Source organism: Amia ocellicauda, chromosome 20 (assembly GCF_036373705.1).
Source record: "Amia ocellicauda isolate fAmiCal2 chromosome 20, fAmiCal2.hap1, whole genome shotgun sequence".
Lineage (NCBI taxonomy): Eukaryota > Metazoa > Chordata > Actinopteri > Amiiformes > Amiidae > Amia > Amia ocellicauda.
The window spans coordinates 2585424-2611727 of NC_089869.1; the positions used below are offsets into that span (position 1 = coordinate 2585424).

Below are 26304 nucleotides of genomic sequence, written 5' to 3' on the forward strand. Positions count from 1 at the left end.
CTGCTCCTCCTCCTCACAGACAAGCTCTTTCCTGTACATCATCTTTTGAGGACGGAAATACGCAAATCTTAGCGCTAACATGCGCCGCCGGCCCACTCCACCCCTCTCCGGCATAACAAAAGCGTAGGTCCCGGAAATGAACAAACTCGTGATGTCAGGAGATGAAGGAGAGAAGGGAACAGGGGAATGAATCAAAACATGTAGCGAATAAGTCCAATGAAAATGACATTTCCTTTGGAGGGGACATCCTGACACGACAATATGGATTACAGACACAACTGATGTTTTTGCGGGTTTGAATTTGATACAGCATTGGGCTTTTTTTGTTTGTTTGCCTTGTTATTGCCTTCTCCTACATTTCCAAACTCGGCTGTAAACATGAAACGACTCGCCTCGTTAGAGCAGGTAACAGATTTTGGTGATTTTACTAGAGGCAGCGATTTAACCGACTTTTTAAAACAGAGTTATATTAATAATTGTAGTAAGAACGTTTTACATAATGTCCGGGTTAGTCCGGACGGCCAGCACATCCACGCTATCCTCCACAAACCAAATAGCGTTGTGTTGACATTTGACAAACTGCAAAGGACTCCGCTTGTGCCAAGTCACAATAAGCACATAGAGCTGAATTGGACCAGGACGGTGCCCATTGTGGATCTAGTCTATTTAGAGTCCAGACAAAAAGAAGGCGGCTCGGTGGATCTGGTTCTTGTTCTTGAGAATGGGAAAGTCGAGTTCTGGAAATACTGGGAGGGGAAAGGTAGCTGGCAGTTGCAGGTAACGTCGGAGCTGTGTAACAGTCCCAGGGCTAAAGTCGTCTCCGTGTGTACCAGTAGCAAATGCATCATCTGGTGTGAGGAGAGACCCCCTTCGGAAAGCGCCTCCGTCTGCACCGCCGCCCGCAACACCTTCAGGTACTGCATCTGCACCCGGAGTTACGAGCTGGAGGAGCGGGGTGTCTCCTTAGGTGGGGTGAAAATCATTTTGCACAATAATCCCCGATACACGGTGATCTCCTCGGGGGGGAATGTTTACCTGCTGCCGGATAAGGAGACCCAACCCGCCAGCCTCTCAAAATTCTTCCTGATGTGCTCCCCGCCGACGATGGACACTATCACAGTCTGCAATGCTTGTAAGGGGACGTTCCTGAAAAAAGAGTCGCGGCAAGGAAAGGAATCTGACTTCAAAAGACTCATTTCGGACTGTATTGGTGTTCTGTCCACTAGCAGCCCCCCGGAAATCTGTTCCGTCTTCCCTACAGGATGTGGGGGTCTGCTACTGCTTCTGAGCTCGGGCTGGATCAGCATCCTGGGGGCGGACGGTGTTCTGCGCCAGGTCTACAAACTGGCAGACAATTGCTTAACCGACCGCAGCACACACAGCAGCATGCAGGTCTACGGTGAGCTGCTAGCTTTTGCCGTGGAAAGGACTCTTTACTTGATCGACACTAGGTGCGGCGCCGAACTGGAAAAGATCCCGTTGAATAAAGAAGGGCTGCTCTTCGTGAACTGCAGGGCGAGACATCTGCCTCACATGCTCACGGATGCCGGGATCTTTGTAAGCAGGCTCAGGGGACTGGACCGCAGCCCAAAGCCCCTGTGCCACACGGAGAGCATCAGGCCTGACTCCCTCTTGGTGGAGGCAGTGTTCGAAGAAGCCTGTAAATACTACCAGCGCCGCAGTTTGAGCAGCACACAGCTGACTGTGGAGAAACTGAAAAGTGGGGGCATGTTCCAGGCTCCCATCGCTCTGTCCTCCATCCTTGGCGGCTACCTGAGGGGCCACAAGCCGACCGGTGATCTGGTGCAGGGGGAAGACCCCATCAGCTATGCCAAGTTGTTCACCTCTCTGGAGCCGGAGCTCAAAAGCCTGATAGCCCTGGAGGAAGTGAAGACTGCAGTGGTCAGGGCTTCTGAGAAAGAGCTGTCGGGCTACAGCGAGGCCCTGGTGAGTGAGGAGGTTTCCCGTCTGCTGAGCACTGACTTGGACAGGGAGAACCTGCAGTACCTCAACATGGTCTTCAACACCTTTCCACTGGAGTCTTGGCAAGCTCTGCAGGCTGGGCTGCAGCTGGGGCCCAATGGGGAGGGCTCCCTTTTGGCCAAGACTGGCACTGAGGTGTGGAAGTCAATTTTGAGCCCCTTGCCAGCTGCCCACCCCTCCCTCACCAATAGCCAAAAGGGGGGCACCCCTGCCAATAACAACCACAGCAGCAGCAATGGGGCGGTGCCAGTTTTTGAACTGATCTGCCGCTCACTCCTCACCTTCCAACCCCAGTGGTTGCCCAGGTTTGTGGAACTGGCCCAACAGCAGCAACAACAAGCAGGCGCATCATCGTGGAGTTACGGGGTGAAGGAGGGACCAGAAAGCGTGCCCCTGTACAAGCGGGCCTTGTCTGTGCTGCCTGAGAGAAGTGAGTCCCAGGATCTGGAGGTGGAGCTGCTGCTGTGCAGCCAGAGACCCAACGCTGTCATGCAGGCCTTGCGGACCCTAATAGAGCAACGGCAGTGGGGACGGGTCACACAGGTGGCAGAGAGCTTCTGCCGACAGAGCCCACTACTGAACAAGGAGATCTTCACCTCCCTCCTGTGTGAGGTCTCCCAGCACAGGGATCTGGACCCTTACCTGGATCTGCTGTGGACCCTGTGTCCTGAGGACTTCACAGTGACCAGCATCCTCAATATTGTCCTGAAGAACCTGCCTCTCTCCTCCCCAGAGCCAAGCCCCTTCCAGACTGAAGGCAGCCAGCTGACCATTGGCACTCTGAAGCCACTGCTGAGCAAAGTGTTGCAGAGGGAGACCAAACCTAGCCAGAGGTATGCAGACATCCTCCAGTCACCCTTCCCTCCCCCCACACCCCCCCGGCAGATCAAGGGACTGCCCTCGTCTGTGTCCGAGCCTGCTATTAATCAGTCCAAACAGAGGACACCCTCTCCCACCAAAATCCCAACTACAACCAACTCCTGATCCCCCCCAGCAATCGGGAGCTGCATTGCCAATGTCTTTAGAAGTCTACAGCATATACATACACAATCAGAACAAGAAGATTATTCACACCAAAAAAGATTGTTGAACCTTATAAAAGGAAGAAGTCGACAACCATTTACTAACCAAAGCTTCAATATAAGATTAATAATAATTGAAAAACTGTTTGGATTGACACAACTGTGCTTGCCACAGTGGAATCAGTAATTGCTAGGTTACTTGCTGTGTTTTCAAACTTCAGACAGCTGTGATCTCTTTAAAGATGCTGAATTTCACAGCTGGGTTAGAAAGGGTTTTGAGCACTGTTCGGTAGATATGACAGTTTTGTGTCCTCTGTGTTACATTCCTGTTCACTGTAATTTGCATTTGATTTCCTATGCTGCCTTAAGTTAATAATTTAGTAGCAAAGTTGTATCTCTAATATTTAATTAAATATAATGTAATAGGCGCTGATTCAATCATATCTTAAATAATATCACATCTGTGGGTAAATAACATGTTTATTTTCAGAATTGAAATTGATTTTATGTTTGTGTGTTTAAAAAACAAAACAAAAAAAACTTGTACAAGTTAGTTCAGATTTTTTGCTTTGCACATTTAGTTGTATTTAGATGCATAATATTCCACTTGAACGTAAGCTTACTAAACTCACTCTAAACCCTGGAAGAGTGATTCTAACTACAGTGTTTATAATGTAAAGATGTGTGGGTGAACTAGAACCAATGTGGTTTACATTGCATAATTGTATCATATGCATACAGTTGTAGGCAGATTTGCAAACCCACTGCAAATTCTAAAATTTATTTCCCATCAGAACGATAAACTAAAAATAAATATATCCAAGCGAACAGTAATACAATCAATTTCAACAGGAGAAACATCCTCCCAGTTTATTTTGCATGGGTGTGCAAACTACAGTCTATCACTGTAAATCCAGCAACAAGTTGTATTTTTAAATATGGTATGAATGGGTGGGTATACACTATGTATTGTCAGATTTTTTTGCTGGCCATTCAGTTTTAGGATTGACTGATATGAATAGAAATTCACACTTTGAACATGTGTATGTATGCACTAAGATATATATTTTTACATACACACATACATCTATATACCAGAGCAAATATTAAAATGAGCAGCTTTGATGTAGAGTGAATAGAATTGCAAAAGATGAAGGATCAAACATGGCAGGCACAAACCTATCAATATCTGGTAGTTTGTCCTTGCTTATAATGAGAGTGCTCAGATTAGAGGAGTAGACAATCTGCTAACATTGCTATTTATTTATTTATTTTACATTTTTGGGGGGCGGGGGGAGTCATTATTTTACTATGCCTGGGCTCTATAGCCTAGAGCAAAATGAAAACTTTGCCTTAGCCACAAATTACAAATTAGAAACTTGTGCCCAGTCATGTTTTTATTTAAGTACTAGAATGTGATGGGGCACATGTTCGTCATTTGTGATTTGTGGGTAGGGCAAAGTTTTCATTTGCTCTAGGCCTGTGTATAAGACGGCATCAGGTTTCTTTGTGTTACAAATATGCAAGAGATAATAATTAGATTAGCAGTCTCAACATTAATAAAGCATGCACATTGTAATTCAAATGTAGAAAAAAAAAGCCCAGCTATATCATATTTTTGCTGCCAAAACCAGTTGCTTCATACACTAAAGGTTTTTGTAGAAGGGCCAGATGATTGTTTTTATTTGATGTTTGTATTTATTAATCTGCCATCATATGAAGGGGTTAAAAAAATCTTGGTACTAGCTACACTTACTGTAGTCCAAAAGACATTGATATAAAATGTAGCTGTATTCAGCTTATTATTAATGAGTATTTCCACTGCCTTGATTTTTAAGGCAGTTACAGTGTAAAAACCCAGTTGTAAACACTGTTTCAGAATGAAGTGCTGCAGGGGGCAAGCTGTAGGCTTAAGCGACTCAAATGTAACATTCAATGCCTAGCTCTGAGGAACACTGTTCTCCAGTTGGGGAGATATTTTGCCTTCTCTGGGATCTGGTATTAAAAGGCATTCCTAATTCCTGCTGACATGTCTTTAATATTAAAGTATACATAGATCAGCTGTTCAGTCTTGTGTTTTCTTTTTCATTAGAGTATTTTAGAAAGAAAGCTGATTTGATGGGTAATGTGGTGTGGTGGGTAATGAAGACTTTGACACAGGGATCACACTAAAGAAGAAACTCCTTATTAGTTGCTTATGTTTTCCCTAAGCAGGGATGCAGGGATGGCAAACCTTTTTTGGTTGGAGTGCCCAAAATCTGGTTTGTTTAATATATATATGTCTCCAAGAGTGCCAGTGGTTAATTCAGGATGTAAAGGTGTATAAAGGGGCTAAATCGCAAACATTTTATAACAATATTCATCTTTTGTTGTAGTTAAATTGTTAAGCAAACTACACAGCAATCCACAATATCAAATAATCAAAAATGAATTAATTTTTCTCAGAGATTGATATTAATTGTAAATGTACTGAAATAAAAAAGCAATAGTAATAGCACTTCACCCATTTGCATATTTTTGGAATATATCGTTTTTTATTTTGGATAATGGGAATCTTTAATCCTTATTCAAGTAAGATCATTCATTCTAAATTGTATATAGTGAAACACCATCCAAAAGCATGTCACAATGTAAAAAATAATACGTGCCTCATAAAATGAATACATAATTTGGATGTTGCAGTATTGCCACAGTGCCAATATAAGCATGAATCACATTTCGTCATGCGTTACGTTTGACAAATATAAAGCTAAAGTACATTAATATAAACAATCGCAATGCATTATTCTACAGCAGAGGGACACTCGCACACGTACACTCCTCATTTACTTTCTATCACAGCGCATACAGTGGCCTGAGTTTGCGCCCCTCCCGCCACGAATCCAACACCAAGTCCCACAGAATCACTAATTGTTGTGTCATTACAATACAATAAGTAAAAGTTTATTCATTTGGTGATGTTACCCTTCCTTTTTTTATTTTTTATTTAAATGCTTGTTTGAAATTGGAATTGACTGTTACCAGTGTACCTTAATTTTTACATTTTGGATAATAACCAAGACTGGTAGTAGAATAATAAACTTTGTGTGGCCAACATATAAGACTCATTGTGTCACAGGTTTGCCATCATTGCCCTGGCCTACAGGATTTGTAATGGTATTGTCAGGAATATATGATAAAATTACAAAACAAAAAAAAACTACTTTACAATTATAGTTGAACACTGTGTTTACATGCTGGTAAATAAGTAATAGCAGTAGAGGTACTGTCATGACTTTTTTTTTTACAAATTAAAAATCAACACTATAAAACAAAGTTCCAATGCAGGAATTAATAAATTAATACATAAGAAGAAGAACATAAAGTTTACAAATGAGAGAATGAAACACCTTTGGGATGAATTGAAACGCAGACTGCGTGCCAGGCCTAATTGCCAAACATCAGTGCCCGACCTCACTACTGCTCTTGAGGCTGAATGGAAGCAATTCCCCACAGCAATGTTCCAACATCTAGTGGAAAGCATTCCCAGAAGAGTGGAGGCTGTTTTTGCAGAAACAATAACAGTAAAACAATACAAGTGTGCTACTCAAAAGCAATGATTTCTGGCTGAGGACAGTACTATTTGAAATTCATTTCCAATGCATCTCTATATCCCCAAGTAGATAAAACTCCCCTGGCTTTAGATTCCACAAGTTTTGATGCGAAGGTTGTCTCTAAACTTTCATTACAGCCAGTGTGTCCTTTTTTGTTTGGAAAGCAGTACACCTAGCCAGAGGTGTGTTTGCACATTTAAAAGACAATTACTTTGTTTATGTCAAGATATAAAGCCAAAATGTTTCACCTGATGTGAACAACAGCTCAGAAAGCACCCCTGTTCTAACTGCAGTATCAGTCGTCGGAGCATTCACTCTCCTTACCATATCTGTTTGTGGTTCTATTACCAACAGATATGCTGTGAAATTTAGGAATACAAAAATGGTTACAAACCTTTTATCCTTCTTAAAGGAAGTCTGCTTTAATGATAGTGTGGGTAGCTTGCTCCACACCCCCACAACTTTCTGTGTAAGGAAGTGCCTTATACTTCTGTAGATTTTCTCTCTCAAATTCAGGATTTAATAACTGTATAGAAAGCTATCACAGCCCTCTTGCATTAGGGAAAGTATATGCTCCCACTGGGCTCAATTCTAAAACAGTTATATTTGTATGAACTGCAGTCTTTATGGAAGGGATAAACTGATATTTTTCTTTCCCAGTTCTAATACCCAGATTCCCCAGTAATACTCCATTGCATAGCAGAAGACCAACATCTTCCAAAATAATCCACACATCTAGGTTTTTATTTCTCTTTAGTTATGGATTTTAAGGCTCATTTTCTACTGCTGAAAATTCACTAGGTCATTCTATAGTGATTTGTGTAAGCTAACAGACTGCATGCTGTGCTGTGTGAGTAAGTGGAGTCATTTGTCATTCTAGGAAGAGTGAGTGCAATAACTCTGAAAATGTGTCAATGCAGCCTTTCAAGGATCTGAAACCTTGCGATCCATTGCTCTGTAGCTTATTGCGTTACACAGTAATCCAGATGGAATGCCATTTTATCCTCAGTCCCAAAATCATGCTTGTTAAAATATAATGATAGTACTCTGTGGATTCTGATACTGGCTTTGCATATGATGAAAAAAAAATCATAATACTTGAGATCATATTATACCTTTATATAATGGCCATTAACTTAGGGGCTGGACTTGTTGTATTTCCTTGTTGGTGGAATGCAGTACAGTGTAGCACTGCTCATTATTTTTAACACACACACCCCAGTGCTCTCCCATTGATCAGATACTCCATCAATAGCCCATAAATGTGCTATTGGATATTGGATTTTTTAAGCTGTAGATGTTAGCTTGTTCACCTTGACTGACTGACATCTAACCCTCTGTCCATCAGCACAGGCACCCCACAAGGTTGTGTACTTTCTCTGCTGCTTTTTTATTTTTTCACTAATGATTTTAGGTCTCTGGTCAGTATGGTTAAAATCATAAAATATGCTGACGACATCACTATAATTGGCCTTATTTCTTATAATAACAATACTCAGTATCAACTGGAGGTGGATAGAGCGGTTACTTGGTGTGCCAGCAATGATCTTGAATTTAATATATCTAAAACTGTAGAGATTATTGTGGATTATTGGTGTATTCAATATCTTAAATGATAAACAAATAGCCATTACAGAATAACTTACATTTCTTGTCACCTATATCTGCAGCTCCCTGAAATGGCAAATTAATACTGATTGTCTTATTAAAAAAGCATAAGAGACTGTACTTCCTCAGACAATTGAGGAAGCTCAGAGTAAAGCAGATTCTTGTGGTGAGATTTTATATCTCAATCACAGCGATTATTCTGACTTCTTCAATCACCGAATGTTATGGAAGTACTAATATTCATACAAGGACACAATTTCAGTGCATCGTCACCAAGGCTGAAACGATCACTGGTATTGACCTTCCCTCAGTTGAATCTCTTCACCCAATGAACCCTGAAGCGTGCCAATAAGATTGTCTCCAACCCCTCTTATCCAGCTCATCATCTCTTTCAACTGCTCCCCTCTGGAAGACGTTTCAGATCGTTGACAACAAAAATGTCTTGATTCAAAAACATTGTATTGTTAATCCACAATAATCTCTACAGTTTTAGATATCTCTTTCTTAACTCTGATTTGTACTTCTTTTTGCGTGAACATTTATATGTTTAGTGTTGGTTGTGTTTAGGGTTCAATGTCTTTATCTAGCACATGGGTTTTTGTCCTAGTAACTTATTTAAGTCATCTTAGGCCGTGTTTTAGTTTGTTTGTTTATTTATTATGTTAATTGTGTCATGTATGTAAAGAAGTACATTTTTGTCATGCTTAACCGAAGACAATTCCCACCTGGGTGGCAATAAAATAAATACAATTTAATTAAAATAAATTAAATCTCCAGCATAGTGGGTGAAAAGAAATGATGAAGAGTATTCAGTCACTTACTGGATTTCTTGCATTATGCAAATGATCTGGTAGATGCATGAAAGAATCGAACAACTTCAGAGACTGAAATTGAAACTTGAGAGACGCAGGGAGGTCAGTATAAATCTTTCCCATGCTTGATTTTCTATATTTTCCTCTACCAGTGAACTATCTGCTTAATAGGAACTGGGCAATCCTTAAAACTGCCCTTTTTCAAAAGCATCCCTTTGTATATTACCATGCAGGATTATGTTTGTGTATGAAAAAAAAAATCACAAAAAAGTAGCTGGTTTACAGTTGTAAATGTTGTTGTAAATGAATAGCAGCAGTGATTAAACTGAAGTTAAACCTCCTGGGGGAAAGTGTTTGCTTTGTTTTGTTTGGCACTGCATAAAAAAATACAAAAAATGAATTAATAATGGCAGGATTATATGAAGCAAATTAATTTTTATTGGATCTAACACATTAATCACACCATATCCTTGTGATTAGACCTTGCTGCCAAAATGTTTATCATCAAATCACTGCATTTTTATTTTAACTCCAATCACTTGTCACTGTGTCCTTTAAATTGTGCATTGATGTTGAGGCCAGGTTTTGTTCTAATCTCCCAGGCCTCATAAAGATGCCATTACCAAAATACTGTGTTCAACTGCGTGTTGTCTGTCTGGGTTTCCTTGTCTTGCGTCAAGACAGCAACCCTCGTGTCCTAGCAGATGCCAGTGAGTTCCACTGTTAATCAGTGAACACTGAATCTGTCCTTTCTAGAGTGCTATAGCTCTGTTATTTGTGCTGTTGGACAGTATGGAAGAGGAACATAACTTGTAAGATATGTACAAGTTGCTGCATCGCTACCCATGTCAGTGCCTGGGTCCTAGGGCTGAGCCCAGATGATCAACAACTGTCGATTTCAAAAGTGTAGAAAGACAATTTACAGATCGTGAGGGGGAAAAAGAAAGAGACAGAAACAAAAACATATTTTGGGTTGTTCAAAACCAGACCAGTTATTTTCAAACATTCAGGCGTGAAAGCAGGGAAACAGTGTGAAATCAACCAGCTGCTGACATTCATTTGGGAGAAATATAGAAAATAAATGCGTGTCTGTTAGTTTGCAATTCTTTCTAAACACGCAGTCTCTGGACACTCCCTAAGAGCTGTGGCCATGTGACAGTGAAGCGCTTTGCCCTGCAGTCAGTGGTGTGACTCTGGCCCAGCTCCCCTCCTGGGAGTGAGAGCTAAGGGAATGCAGGAGAGAGGCCCCAGTACAAAAGCTGTTCATTAGCAGGGAGCTGCCAGGGAGCATGGAGCTGGGACAGTATCAGTAGGCCTGGGGTGGGAAGGGTAGCATGGTACTCCAGTGTTGGCATTTACACCAAGCAAGTCATTTCCTCACTGCTGTGTGAAAAAACACATTCCAGCACATCATGCTGAAATCTAAAGGGAGTTCATTATTTTATTATCATCATTATCCCATTATTTACTGCCCTTTTTTAAGCCAGTTTGGAATCTTCAATTAGTTGGCTCACCAATACAACAGCAGGGATGTAACAAAGCAGTGTCCCCCAAAAGGCAAGCTGTCACCTCCTTTCTCCACAGTGCAAGTGCCCACTTGTTCCCTGCTATTAACACCAATCACAAGATGTGATGCAGCTGGAAAATTACAACCTGAACCTGCAGGTGCAGGGAAAGCTACAGGGAGCCACTAGTGTGCAGAAACATGCACAGAAGTTTATCAATCCAAGGCTTTCGTCCAGCCGTTTCCTGGGGGATCCCAGAGGAAGAGTGTGTTTCAATAGTAACAAAACGTCCAGTGATTGATTTTCTGAATGAATAAACTTTTCCTACAGAGTCATGGGGTAAACTGTCTTAATACAGGATTCTGCCCCCCATATGGTGCACTCACAATTAATCCAAGATGGTTTTCTACATCATATTGGCTGAAAAAAAAAAAAAAAAAAAAAGTTGGACTGAAGCAGCAGTGTAACTCAGATTTAAGGTGATGGGCACATTTCAAAATAGGAATATTTGAGCACAAGAGATTATTCGAGAAGTTGCTAGAACACAGAACAAGGATTAAGGTCTCTTAGGCTTGGATATGGCATACAGTACTGTGCAAAAGTTTTAGGCAGGTGTGAAAATAGACATGTTAATAGATTATATTTATCAGTGAACTAAATGAAAAGTGAGTGAACAGAAGAAAAATCTACATCAAATCAATTTGGTGTGACCACCCTTTGCCTTCAAAACAGCATCAATTCTTCCAGGTACACTTGCACACAGTTTTTGAAGGAACTCGGCAGGTAGGCTGGCCCAAACATCCTGGAGAACTAACCACAGTTCTTCTGTGGATTTAGGCAGCCTCAGTTGCTTCTCTCTCTACATGTAATCCCAGACAGACTCGATGATGTGGAGATCATGGCTCTGTGGGGGCCATACCATCACTTCCAGGACTCCTTGTTCTTCTTTACGCTGACGATAGTTCTTAATGACTTTCGCTGTATTGTCATGCTGCAGAATGCATTTGGGGCCAATCAGATGCCTGATGGTATTGCATGATGGATAAGTATCTGCCTGTACTTCTCTGCATTGAGGAGACCATTAATTCTAACTCCATTTGCAGAAATCCAGCCCCAAATTTGCAAGGAACCTCCACCATGCTTCACTGTTGCCTGCAGACACTCATTCATGTACCGCTCCAGCCCTTCAGAGAACAAACTGCCTTCTGCTACAGCCAAATATTTCAAATTGTGACTCATCAGTCCAGAGCACCTGCTGCCATTTTTCTGCACCCCAGTTCCTGTGTTTTCGTGCATAGTTGAGTCGCTTGGCCTTGTTGCCATGTCAGAGGTATGGCTTCCATGGAGGCCACTTCTGACCAGACTTCTCCGGACAGTAGATGGATGTACCAGGGTCCCACTGTTTTCTGCCAATTCTGAGCTGATGGTGCTGCTGGACATCTTCCGATTGTGAAGGGAAGTAAGCATGATGCGTCTTTCATCTGCTGCAGTAAATTTCCTTAGCCTTCTTCAAAAGAGCTTGGACAGCACATCTGGACACCCCTGTCTGCCTTGAAAATGTCTGCCTGGGAGAGACCTTGCTGATGCAGTATAACTACCTTGTGTCTTGTTGCTGTGCTCAGTCTTGCCATGGTGTATGACTTTTGACAGAAAACTGTCTTCAGCAACCTCAGATTGTTAGCTGAGTTTGGCTGTTCCTCACCCAGTTTTATTCCTCCTACACAGCTGTTTCCGTTTCAGTTAATGATTGTGTTTCAACCTACAAATTGAATTGATGATCATTAGCACCTGTTTGGTGTAATTGTTTAATCATACACTATATGCCTACAAAATCCCTGACTTTGTGCAAGTGTACCTAGAAGAATTGATGCTGTTTTGAAGGCAAAAGGTGGTCACACCAAATATGGATTTGATGTAGATTTTTCGTCTGTTCACTCACTTTGCATTTAGTTAATTGATAAATATAATCTATTAGCATGTCTATTTTTGAAAGCATTCTTACTTTACAGCATTTTTTTCACACTTACCTAAACCTTTTGCACAGTACTGTATATTGAAACGGTCTGTGGAAAGCAAACCATTTCCCTTTCTTCCTCAATTTAGCAAAAACAAAGATCTCAGATTTACCTAGTTCTTGAAATGGCTTCAGTTCATTCTATTTTTGACACCCTCTACTTCTTCATAGAAGCAAACAATATACTGCTGCCCCCATCACCAACACTGCTTCATACAGCTTCAAACGGCCCACTGCAAATGGTACAATAATGTAGTCCATCAAAATCTGGAAATACTGAATCTCAATCAGTTTGGAGTGGCCCAGTTCTTGCTGCATCACTCTCAACTGTTTGCAATGTGAAATCTGCAGTACTATACTTAAAGTTACACAGAGTTGTCATTCAGTAAGAAATGTATTAGAAAGGCTAATCATTCATGAAAACACCAGGACACTGACATAATACATTCACACTGGCCTGTCTTAAAGAAATAGGAGCAGGTACTATGAACTGATCATCAGTAACAAAAAGCAGCATGTGTTGTATTCCAGATTCATGGATGGATATCAATGGGAGATCGATATTGTATAAAATCGGCACAATGAATGAACACATATTCCTTATCAGAGTTCGGGGCAATTCGTTTTGGTCAATTTTAATTGACCGTTCAATTGGGTCAATTCCAATCCCACTAAGAAATATAATTTAATTTCTAATTCACAAAATGAAACACCCCATAGTTAAATATAATGGTAACCTGCCTTACTGTTGTTTTATCATTATTTCTCTGATCTGAATATAAAACTAATGACAATTCAGTTATTCAATGTTATTCTATACATTATTGTACATGTCTTGAACATTGTACTGATGTGAATACTTGGCTCTATTAAAACGAGTCCCTGTTTTCAAACTTGATTAATGGAAATCACTACAGAGATCTAAATACAAGAACAGCTTCACATTGCCATTTAGAAATTCAGAAATTTATTCAGGCAGTTATTGAATTTCCCAACTCATGACTTAATGTTGCAAATCTTTATTCTGAAGTGTGATACATGTGTCAAATGTATATATTTGCATAGAAGTCAAAATATTTGTATTCATTCTAATAAAATATATCATTAAATAAAAATGGCTTCAACCAATTCTTTGCAGCACGTATTTCCAAATCAGCAAAGAACATGGTCTCTGAAAAAAATGCATTGCATTCAGTCGAAAGAAAGATGCTGAACAAATCTTACATGAAAAGGTAGTTTATTCAAATACAAACAAATTATATGCACCGTTGTTTTGAAAATAGATACAAAATCAATAAATCCCCATTTTCTTTTTTAAAGCCATATTGAAGATTACAAATGTGATAAGCATTTGGCAGATCATACCATTTGAATTACCATTTTCAATTAAGCAAATGATACTCTATTTTGGCTTTAGTTTTGCAACCGAGAAGAGTAAATGCTCGTTTCTCATAGCGTGGCACACAAATGTAGTTCAGATGCATTTGCCTCTCCAGTCTATTTGGGAAAAACTGTTACAATGTCATAGCCCTCAGGGGGAGTGACCCGTTCCCTGGCATGTTTTTCACAGTAGATCTTTTCCTCCACAAAAAAGTGACCCTTCTGCTTCAGGTTTACTCCACAGTCAGTACATGTATAACATTCAGGGTGTCGGAACTTGTCTCTCAGCTTTACAAACATACCCCTGGGTGGGAAAAAAAAAAGTCACAGATAGATGTACATATTTTAAAAGCATAACAGATTGTAGAGATGCCACTTTTCACATGCAGGGAAATAAGCATAAAGGTTACACTGGGAACATATGTTCTAAAGCTTTTGACCAGTTTTGCAGAATTTACATATGCAGAGGTTGTGTAGGTCTAATTGTCTTATATCTTGGAAATGAGTTTTAAAATGGTTTTGAAATTACTGTAAAATTTCCCCTCCCCTGAAATTTCCTTTACAACTCTAATAAACTAACATACATCATACACAATAAAGGTGCTTGTTAGTCCCCAGTATACTACAAGTCAGCACTTACACAATTCCCGATCCACATTTGTCACAGGTTGGCAGCTTCTCGGCACTCCCAATAGAAGACCCAATTTTCGTTGTGGGAGGTTTCACACTTCTGAATCCTGATGGCTTTTCTCCTGAAATATGAGAGCCACTGGTGAGATTGTGCTTCATCATTAGGACTGTAATACTTCATAACTAGCATTTATTTCTTAAACTTTAATTTAAAGAAAAACAGTAATTGTTTATTATTAACTAAACGTAGCTAAGATTTAAAACAAAACACAAAATCAGGGAAAACTTGCATGTCCAATACAGATGGTATAAAATGGGGTTATTCTAATCCATCAATTCCTATTCAATAGAACAAATACAATACTACACATCTTGTTCCACCAGGGGATGCTATGTATACACTATTATAAACTGTTTTATTCCAGTTGTGCAATAGTTTACAGTCAAATTGAATAATGGCCACATTTCTGTATCAATTCTGAATCCACTTGGTTTTTCATAGCAACTTCATAAGTTATGATTGTTGTTGCCAAAAAGTCCACATCCTATGACAAGAAAGTATATGTAGTCTGTGCACAGTACACTTCCAGCTATACAACCTGCCAATGCTACCATTACCACTCTGGTGGCTCATGTAGCCCAGAGTCCTACTGCATAGATGGCCAGAAGAGACTTTGCAAGACTTAAAACCAGTGTAATACACTTGGGCGCTGGCGGCTGGTACAGAGAATCGAACCCCCATCTCCCTCTCCACAACCAACATTACATTATAATAAACGTATTTAAAAACGGCATACTTAAATGAATACAAAATTGTGCACAAACAAGAATTTAATTCAAATGCAAGTACCAATTTCATCAGATTCCAGGATCTCCTGTAGCACTTTGAAGGAAGCAGACTGTCGTGGGGGTTCGTCTGTCTCTTGATTTTCCTGCAGCATTTTGTACACCTCAGAGTCTGTATTTATCACCGGCTTGACAGTAGGTGGCTGAAATGTGTCCGGGCTAAATTTGGAGAGTGAAAAAAAAAAAAAAAAAAACGAAATCTATCTATGCAACAATAACCAGGGAGCTCAGCAATTACACAATTCTGACTTTCTGCAAACTCAGAATCTCTCTTACTTGAGTTGCAATTTTGCATTTCAAGTTAATCAGTATATTTAGATCTTTCAAGGACTGTTCTTTATTATTGTCATTTCAGCCAAGTAAATCACATATTGCCTATAATCCAGCTCTAGTACTGATGTCATGGCCCAGGGATACTGGAACTGTTGGAATATTTACCAGATGCATGTCACAATGCAAAAAACGTGACACACAAAAAGCAATGTTTTTTCCAGGCTACCATATTGCCTGGACTAAATATTTACATATTCATACAAAACAAGCAAAATGACTGACACACACACAGGCACACGCGAGCACACACAAGAGCACACCTATAAGGCAATAGCGTTACATTTGTTTGTGAACAGAATATAAATCGGTCAAGGGATATCAAGATATTGAGTAATCCTCATGTCTGTGAAGATTAGAATGTATGACTCAAGCCCCTCCCTCCCCACTTCAGCTGCTTCCATATTTCTGACCTAAAGTGCATCTCTGCTTATTATAGGCCAAAAGGTTAAATGATGCACAATAACGAATAGTACAGTTTTACTTGTTTTTATGGAGAAGGAAAAATGTTAAGTGACATGAAAGGAAATGTAATATAGAAGTTTGTAACATCAAGTTAAATTTGCCCCTTAACTAAACATGATATCAATTACAGCATGTTGCACAGTGCCTAGTGTTAATACTTCTAGGATTACTCAATGATTGAATTGTAAAAGAAAGAAAAAACACATTAGTGGAAAAAATAAATAAATAAAACACTTCCACAGTAGGAGGCATCAGTCTACAAAAAAGCAATAGTACACATTACTAGTAAAGAGGTAATACACCACATTTGAAAAGGAAGTGAATATTAAAAAAAAAAAAAAAAAAAAAAAAAAAAAAAAAAAAAACTTTGGCACAAAAATGAGCACATACTTGGGTCTCTGTAATTGCTTTATACATTCTTTTTTAAATAAATAGCTTATTGTAAACTTAAACATATGTATGCATAAATTCCATGGTTGTTTTTCCCTTGTGGTACTTCTCTGTGTGTCGATGTAATTTGGGTTCATAATATTAATGGAAAAATCCACAATTTCTATTAAGTAATTTCTGCAGTCAGAAGTCTGACAAATTGGATGAAATGCTTATTATTTTTATTTTCTGTGCAGACTATATAAATCAGCACAAGGTCGTACGCACACACAGGGAGCATGCAGTTACCTGACAAGCTCAGGGCTGATTGTAGAGATCTGCCCCTGTAATGAGTCCAGTATGTTAGCTTGTGAATAGAGCTGTAAAGGGGAGTTAAACTGCACATGCAGAACTTTGAGCCCCGGCACATCCACCTCCACTGGGCTGTTTGGGCAGCACTGGGCAGCGGTCTTCAGCTCCTGGGGGCCCACACGCACTTGGCTGGGGACACACGATGTGCTGTGGCGCCGCAATACAGGGGCTGGGGTGCTGCCAGGCTTGTGAGGGTTATACACTGAAGCAAAGGGAGCTTGGAACCCTCCAGAGGGAGTTAATGGGCTGAAGGTCCCAATGAGACATCGGGTTAAAGAGAATGGGAGGAGAGAGCAAGAGGGTAAGATTAAAGAAATGGACCACCTCAGAGGAAATACAGTCTACTTCTACTTTGAGTGTTACTTCACTCTGATGAGGCTACTCATGCAGATTATCAGTTAATTTAAAATCAGTTAAATTAGCATGAATAGCAAGTTTTATAAAACTCATGCAATAACAAAAATGCAATCAAGGGGAGGGGTTTTTCTCCACACAAATTGCAGAAAAACCCTGACATATATTCACAGTAGTGAACATATTTAAGCTTTACTTGTCATGCTTTATTAATTTCCAGTGAATTTACAGATATACAGTATTTAACAGGAGATGCTGTGATGTGTCATTGTAGTGTGAGGCTTAACCAGTAGTTTGTGCAGATATTTAACTAAAGCAGAACTGTGACTCCTCAAGTGCAGAAAAGCAGCATTTAAGAAGAGTAATAAGAAGGAAAGTAAGAGCACCTGCTGTGACCAGAAGATGATTTTACTGGCTGACAGGTCATACTGAAAGCACGCTGAAACTGGGTGGGTCTCTGATGGACAAAGAAACAGCTCAATTAATGTTGGAGATCTCATTGACAAGTATTGCAACAGGGTTTTCAAAAGTCCTGTTTCTCAGAACAAATATTTTAGGATTTTATGATCACAAGGATGTCCTCCAAAAGTTGAAGATGTTCTAAATTTGGAGAGAAATTAAACCAAAAAAAAGTTTGTGGTGTATTATTCAGTATTTTCGATCTAATAACCTTATTTACATCGAAATAAAGTCTACAAATGAATTAAATACCGATTTATCTGGATTTAGCCTTCTAAAGGATGCCCATTCTAAATGAGTGTCAGCCACAGCCTTTCCAAAACCTTGTGAATCTCACTGCAGCAGACTTGAAATAAGTGGTAGAAAGACTAATAAAGACAAAGCATGCCTGAAAGTCATGAGATGCATGTCATTATTTTAAATAAAAAATAGCCAACCGTCCTTTTCAACCAATCCCTTTTCTCAGTTTGTGGGATTTACCTTTCACCCTGAAGAGAGCACTGAGCTTTGCTCACTGATTTTAGTATTCATTAAGACAAGACTTTTGAATAACCCATTTCTTTACAGATGGTCTAAGAAGATTAAGATGATTCCTGCAAAAGAGAATTTCCATTATTAAAACCCACACATGTTTTGCCCTCTCTGGGAGGTAGAATCTGTCCTACTTACTTCTTGCTTTGCTCCGGTGCAGCAGGGCTGGTCTTGGCTTCCAGAGTGCTGTTGAAGTTCTTAATATTCTCCGAGGAGTACAGGCCTGCCGGGTTGTTGTACTGATTGGTGACGACTTTTGGGCTAGTGCTGGAAGTTGCAAACGGCAAAGCACTCCGGTTGTGCGCACTCCCTATGGGTTTCACCTCCTGCATGCAAAGGGGAGGGGGGGAACGACAATGATTTGTGACTACAGGACATGCACGCGTGAAAGTGACAGCCCGATAGCATGCAGATTATAGGCTGCTAACAAAGCACCGGCCATAATATCAACTTGAAATGCACCATTGCTTCAAATGACAGTGCTCTAATGACACTTTGCAGACAGTCAAATTAATACCTTTTGACTAATTTTAATTTTTTGGGGAAATTTCAGTGAAATGTGGATTTTTTAAATCTGTGGAAACTATGAAAGCAAAGTGAAGAGCATCTTTCAAAGAGGCAACAAACTCATGGCACGTGTTCAAAATGAGAAGAAAATTACTTTCCCTTCCAGCTCCAAAAAACAGTTTAAAAGCTCTACACAATAGGTGGCTTTATTTTGTATGGCTAAATTCTACATATATAGACGGGAAGAAAATTATTAAATGTAATTACAGTCCTGCCACACAACAAGCTCCCCAAACATAGTAGAATTGTCTTGGTACCAACAAAAGTGTGCCTGTGGTATAGGTTACAGCTTTTCAGGCATCCGTGTCAAGCCCTGTGTGATGCTCAAGGCCAGTGCCATATTTGTGACTGCTATTCACACACTTAAATTAAAAAAAACAAACATTTTCTTACTCTTAAGAATATTATAATCATTCTTCTGCAGAAAACAGTGATCTAGAATCTAGAGTTGTGTCTAGGCTCGTTCACTGATTGGCATATTCATGGCCCTTATAACTTATATATAGGAGTAGCCCTGTGAGAAAATATTCTGAAATGTATTCTTGAATATGAAGCAAACAAAGCTATTCAAAGATATTCCAATCTAAACCACTGTTGCATTTGCAATAGTGACGAGTCCTTTTATGTATTCCTTATATTCAGGAAGAGCAAGCTAGTGGAGTGGATTAGAGGAGAACAGCACAAAGCCTACAGCCCAGCAAGAAGCACAGTGCCACTGAAGGAAAGCTGAGCAATGATTTTTGTTTATTTTATTTTTTTTGGGGGGAGGGGTACTGCTACACTTTTGGTTTGGGATGTTGGGTCCATTTAATTAAATTCAGCATACATAATTAGAGAATTGTTCACAGAACTGTTATCAAGCATTTATAAACCAACACATAAATATCAAGATACTCATTCAACTGTCATATGCTAATAAAGAGCAAACATTTTAACAATAGAATGAGTTTTAAAACCCAGATAATGGAGTATTCAGTGTAATACAGGACTGAGTCCTTAATACAGAAGTCTACCCAAAAATAACTAAAAAAACTAAAGACTTAAAATACCCTCGGATAAACATAGTGGAAGTAGCTCCTGATGAAAATGTAAGTTAATTGCAAATAATTTAGTCTGATTTCTGTGCATACATTTCCTAACGCTTGCATGGAGAGGTCTTGAGGACTTGTAGGCAATTGGTGGTAGCAAAAGCCTTACTTCCTAATAAACATATGAGGGAAAGAAAAAGAAGCAAAATACTGGCCTTTGCAGTGTTTAAAAGAGATTAACTTTATTCTGTCCTCTTGTTGTAGCTGGAATTTATTTGGCTCCCATGGAGAAGAGCCAATTGTGTGTCATTTATCAACCCATTTTCCTTAAAAGGTCTCACCAAGTGAGTCACAAATTAGTCTTTGCTGGCCTTGGACAAATCTTATGTAAGGTCCAGCTAGAATGTAGGTTTCTTGCCATCAACACTTTCAATTGATGAGGTGCTATGCAGTCCCTGGTATTCATAAAATGTAAAGCATGGATTGAATATGGCATGCTTGCTATTGAGAAAATCTATTATGCCTCGAGAATCATAAAAGCCTTCTTTTCACCATCAGGTTTGAGTTATGCAGTTTTGCAGAAATAAGATTTTCCTCTCCACGGTCCTAACATAACTTAAACAGAGAATAATCACAAAAACAAGATCAACTCTGCTCTTAATCACATAACATTCCACTACAATGCATTAAAGGCATCATAAGGCAGGATAAGAAATTTGATTTAAATAAGGATTTGATAGGACAAAAATGTCAAGCTATGCGGTCCAATAAAGTTTTATCAGTCAAGGCTGTGTGGGGTGACTGGGAGCACTGTCCCATTAAGTGTAGCAAGATGAACGATACAAATACTCTAACATTGCTAAGATAAAGTAAAAAATGTTGGGGTTATTAAAGAGATGAAAAGTACTTTGGTACTGTACAATTGTAAACTTAAGGCGACACAATATGGTAAATACTCATTAATAAAAGAAGAATGGTAATTTTCAAATAAAGATTTAATAAATCGGAGGTTGAAATATTCCTTATTTTTTTCCATTCTACACAATTCATACAGATTAAGCACGGTAATGCTGCCATTTTGACATTTAGCAAGACAAAGCACTAATCCATGGTAAATTGTACAACAATACAACAAAAGACCAATAGCACAGCTAGCTCTAATGACTTAGTGTGTTTTTAAAAGTAATGCAGATCTGCTGCCGTCACAATCTTGGATATAACATTTTACAATCAATACCAAGCCCAGTTATGAATATCTGTATGCCATTGCGCCTCTTGATTCATGGCATGCGTATACTTGAATATATCCTGAGGTGTGGGTGAAATTGCTGTATCCTAGGATATAGACTGTTGAATTGTAAACAATGACATCACCTCTGGCTGCATGAAAACCAGCCCTTTGTTTGGATAATTGTGCAGTGAGAGCATTCAATTTCTCAGCATTTACTGGCTTTCTGTATAGCTATATATTCCAAGGAGAAAACATTCAGTTTTAATATAGTCTTATTCAATGTTTGATGTTAAAGGACTGGAGAAATCAGAAACCTTCATGAATATTTAACTTTGTAGAGTGTCTCACCAAACAAACAGTATGTCGTTTACCATTTAAACTGGGCTTAGACATTGTGAAAATAAATCCTGGTTTGGGTTCCACAGTCCTTGCTGCAGTGACATTTGTTAGAGAGGGTGGTAAAATCAGGGCTCAAACTGGCAAAACTTTTGGATTAAGTCCAAACAATTAAAAAAAAAAAAGTGTTGTTTTGTTTGGTTTTAATAAAACAGGACATCCACTAATCATTAGTGAAACTACTTTTTTGCCTCAAGAGATCCTGACCGTGATGCAGTGTGGGGCCTTCAAAATAATAGAATGATTTATTTAAGCATTTACACTGTTTCAATGCCATCATTAGGACTACTGTAATACAATATCCTCCAAAGATGGTAGAACATCTTCCATAAAGTGTTCACAGGAAAATAAGTTTATTAAAGGTGATTATCCTAAGAGATTTTCCAAGTGAAAAATGAAATGATGGATGTTCCGAGCTCAAACATACCTGTGGTTCAGAAGCTAGGTTCATCTTATATGGGTTGGTCTTTCCTTCCTCAGATACAAGTGGGGACCACATTTTGGATTCTGACCTGATGGGGGAAGAAATGGACCATTACATTTCTTAGGTTATCAATGAAGACTGCTAACAAGTGTAGCATTTTATCATTAAATTTTTTAAAAGGTTGGCAGGCCTAAAAAGTTCACTAATGTAGATTAAAAAAAAAGAAAAACCTTTACACAAGTTCATACCTTGCAATTCAACAACATGACCGGGCTATTTCTGTTAAAACTAACAGAAAGTCATAAAGATTAAAGAAATTAAACCCACCAAAATAGTTTTAGCCACTTTTAAGTAAAGGGTCTCTAACTATTCAGCAAGTACTACCAACCTGCTGGATGTATAAAATTCAATTTAACAGGTCTGCCCTGAATGATAACCTTACCAAGCTAATAAACTAGTCCTGTTCTGAAACGGGCAGTCTAATTTCATATGCCGTTATATTACAGGAATTAAGTTATTTCTTGAGGCATCTGTCATGGATTGTAATCCAAACCCATAAACATCACTGACACTAGCCAACAATGAGACTGCTGGGTTTGCACAACTTGTAAAATGTGGTTTATTGTTACAGTTAAGACTAATCTTTTTCTAGCTTTTGTTATCCCTCTGGGATATGCCCTATCCATGACATCATGATTGGAGTCATAATGCAACCAAACTCCCATAGCTCTGAGAACAAAGGAATTATGCCAGACGGCTTGATTGAAAATCTTAAACTTCAGATAAAAACGGTTTCAAAATGTTTCTTTCCTCTATATGGACAGTCAAGCTCACACATTCAGTAATGCCTTTTATCCCAATTATGTCTTCTCCTTAAACCACCCTTTCTTCAGAGTAAGTGAGTTTGTTGGCTCCCCACTTTAGAGTAACTTCACATAGTTTGGATATCTGGTGAGAGAGTATACAACTATTGTAGCAGTATTGTGGATAGCCATCGGGTAGCCTTGAAAACTACATATAGTTGCAGATTGCTACTTATTAAATAGAAACTAAAACATAAAATTGAAGGTGGGATTTTCCGTCATGTCCGATTATGAAGATAAGCCTGATACATGACGGCACAATGATAATACTATGATGAGTCACTGCAGATTTATTGTACATTTCATATACAGAGAAATGAATAACAGCTGCAAAACAATTACTGAAGCAGATTGGCACCAAAGCTCATTTAATGGCTTCAGAATGAAATCTTGCATATTTTATCATTCAAATTGAAACTGAATAGATCATGTGCTTCAAAGCAATGCAGTAATTTTGTCTTTTGGGAATTGCAGCTTGTACTAGATTAACGCTTAATGTTATACTCCAAAGAGAGTCGATTTCTAAACCTTAAATAGTTAAATAGACTCCAGGCTTAAATTATTTCAATGCATGCCCATGTCTGGAAACATTTTGGCCCTACAACAGGCCAGAACGGAATGTAAGAAACAGTATTGTGTAATGTTCCGCTGTTCATATGAAGGTTACATACCTGAAATCTATCAACAGTATTTTGTTTCTATAGAAGCTGCTTACAAACAGCAACATTTCACACAGTAGTAAGCATAGTTCAACTCGGAGAAATATAAAAGCCATTTTACATGCTTTCATTATGGATTTGGCTTTATCTCACATTTGCAACTGCCAAACTGCGATAGAAAACCAGGTAGCCCTACCCATTTTATAAGGTTGACCTTATAAAAGCAAGTAGGGAACAAGTTGTAAAGATGTAGTAGACCAAGGAAAATATGTTCCAAAACATTTCATACTTATTTAATTTTTAAAGATGTAAAGTAAAGACAAAGTCATTTGAATCTACTGTTAATCTCCTGAGTATTGGCCACTACCCCCCTGAAGTTGGGTTCAATCTTCTGACGTTTTGTTAGATCTTCAAAGCTGAACAGCTTGCTGAAGATTTCCGAGTTTAGGTAAATTATTTAAACAAGATCAGTGATTTATAAACTGTCAAAAATAAAAAATAAATACAAAATTGCTAACACAGAAACATTTCCAAGCATGTTTAAGAGTATGAAAAGTTGTATATGCAATGTGCATTAATGTAGAAATATGAATAAAATGTGTATTCATATCTTTAACATCCAGTGTTAAAAGCCAATTAGGAAAAAAAAAAAATGGTAAAATTGAATCCATCCATCATCAATAACTGCTTCATCCAGTACAGGGCCGGACCGTAACCTAGTAGGCACAGGGCTTAAGGCAGGAAACACCCTGGACAGGATGCCAAATCCATGAATTTAAACATTTAATAATGTTACTAGCACCAGTGTGTTGATTATGGTTATTACTGTTGATCACAATTGTGTTACTAAACATTCTCCAGAATCAGATTGTTAATAAGGTTCATTAGAAATGTATTTTTTTTTTTTATTGTCATGCATTTGGCTATTGCTTTAATAACTTCCATTCAGAAACAATTGAACGTCATGTTTTCAAGGAACACTGCTGTTAAATCTAGTAACACTGCACGTTTGCCTTACGATTAATTTTTTGTATTAACAAATGCACTTGACAAGTTTTCCCTGGAAAAATTCTACTTTAAAATCTCAGCACATGCTCAATAAATCCTCAGACACTCTCTAAAACATGTACAACATGACTACTATTGAATTAAATGTGAAGGTTCAGAATCTGATTTCTTACTTTGCAACTTCATAGTCAGTGGAGTCCTACTGGGAATGTATAAACTTCTACTCAGGAAGAAGCTATGTTAGGAATGTGTGTGTATGCCAACAATCAAACAAGCTAGAGATATAGCAGTGGGAAGCTATTACTGGATATGTCTTCCAAGTAAAACATGACATTTATTTCACCTTCCAAGCAACAGAAGAGCACACCATACTAACACTTATAATCACTTTCAGATCACAGCATAAACTACACAATGAACATTGCTATTATACTGTGAACTTCTCAATTTACAAACTCCATATAGACAGCAGAGAGTGGGTTGGGTTTTGAGACAGAAAATAAGACTTAATATTATTTATTCAGATGGCCGATAACTTGGAAATACTAACCAACCCGATTTCTAATTTAAATACAGAATATTAAGATATTCTGCCAATTTTACACAATAGGCATTCAACTGCTATGCCTTAGATGTCCCAGCAGTCTTCCAATTCATAGTAATTGAATAAAAAAATAACAAATTGTGTTTTGACTAATTTGAAAATTATTTTGATTAGTATAAAATGTAATTGAATAAATTGATGGGTTAAAAAAAATACCTAAAATATTGAATCATTGCATTCTAAAAATGTAATTGAGCTAACAAACACAATATACACCTAGTATTCTATACACCCATGGGTATACATTTATTTTGCACAACTTGTAACTTATCTTTAGACTACACAAAAGTCAACAGACCCCAGAGAAAAAAAATGCCTTAACTTGATAGTTCAGAAGGAGGGCTAACACATTGGGAGAGTGTATGTGCAGAGAAATTAAGGATCTTTTAAACAAGGAACCAGGGGGGCAGGGAGCTCTGATAATGGGAGATATTCTACTCGGGAAAGAAAACAAAGGTAAACTGCTAGTAGGAAAGTCCTGAAATGTTTGTACCTCAATGCCAAGAGTATAAGGAACAAGATGTTCCACCTAGAAGCCACATTGCTGGCGTGTGACTATACTGTTGTAGGAGTGACACAAACATGGCTTACAGAAAATTATGGGGATGAATGCAAGTTGTAAGGATACACACAGTTTAGGAGAGACAGGCATTATCAAAGAGGTGGTGGGGTAGCATTATACACCGATAAGCCATAACATTATGACCACCTGCCTAATATTGTGTAGGTCCCCCTTTTGCTGCCAAACAGCCCTGACCCATCATGGCATGGACTCCACTAGACCTCTGAAGGTGTGCTGTGGTATCTGGCACCAAGACGTTAGCAGCAGATCCTTTAAGTCCTGTAAGTTGCGAGGTGGGGCCTCCATGGATCGAACTTGTTGCTCAATTGGATTGAGATCTGGGGAATTTGGGAATTTTAACACCTTGAACTCGTGATTCATCAGACCAGGCTACCTTCTTCCATTGCTCCATGGTCCAGTTCTGATGCTCACGTGCCCATTGTAGGTGCTTTCGCCAGTGGACAGGGGTCAGCATGGGCACCCTGACTGGTCTGCGGCTACGCAGCCCCATACGCAACAAACTGCGATGACACCTTTCTATCAGAACCAGCATTATCTTTTTCAGCAATTTGAGCTTGTCTGTTGGATCTGACCACATAGGCCAGCCTTTGCTCCTGTCGCCGGTTCACGGTTTTTCCTTCCTTGGACCACTTTTGATAGGTACTGACCACTGCAGACCGTGAACACCC

The 26304-nt window shown here is 39.0% G+C and overlaps 2 protein-coding genes across 4 annotated transcripts in view; one reads left to right on the forward strand and one right to left on the reverse strand.

Moving 5' to 3' along the window:
• Positions 1–127: 127 nt before the first annotated feature.
• Positions 128–9358, forward strand: hps6 (HPS6 biogenesis of lysosomal organelles complex 2 subunit 3). Its single transcript, XM_066693156.1, has one exon. The coding sequence runs from the start codon at positions 379–381 to the stop codon at positions 2965–2967; it is 2589 nt and encodes an 862-aa protein (XP_066549253.1). The 5' UTR covers positions 128–378; the 3' UTR covers positions 2968–9358.
• Positions 9359–13757: 4399 nt separating this feature from the next.
• pdlim1 (PDZ and LIM domain 1 (elfin)) overlaps positions 13758–26304 on the reverse strand; it is a 28425-nt gene continuing 15878 nt past the window's right edge. The window contains exons 3-8 of one of the 3 annotated variants that reach the window (XM_066692817.1): positions 21923–22007; positions 17670–17740; positions 16867–17175; positions 15398–15552; positions 14558–14669; positions 13758–14221 (exon numbers count right to left, since the gene is read on the reverse strand). In XM_066692817.1, the coding sequence (XP_066548914.1) occupies positions 14035–14221; positions 14558–14669; positions 15398–15552; positions 16867–17175; positions 17670–17740; positions 21923–22007 (919 nt within the window). In that variant the 3' untranslated portion in view covers positions 13758–14034. Of the gene's footprint in view, positions 14222–14557; positions 14670–15397; positions 15553–16866; positions 17176–17669; positions 17741–18411; positions 18600–21922; positions 22008–26304 lie in introns of all 3 variants that reach the window. The other 2 variants (XM_066692819.1, XM_066692818.1) reach the window with 2 other exon arrangements.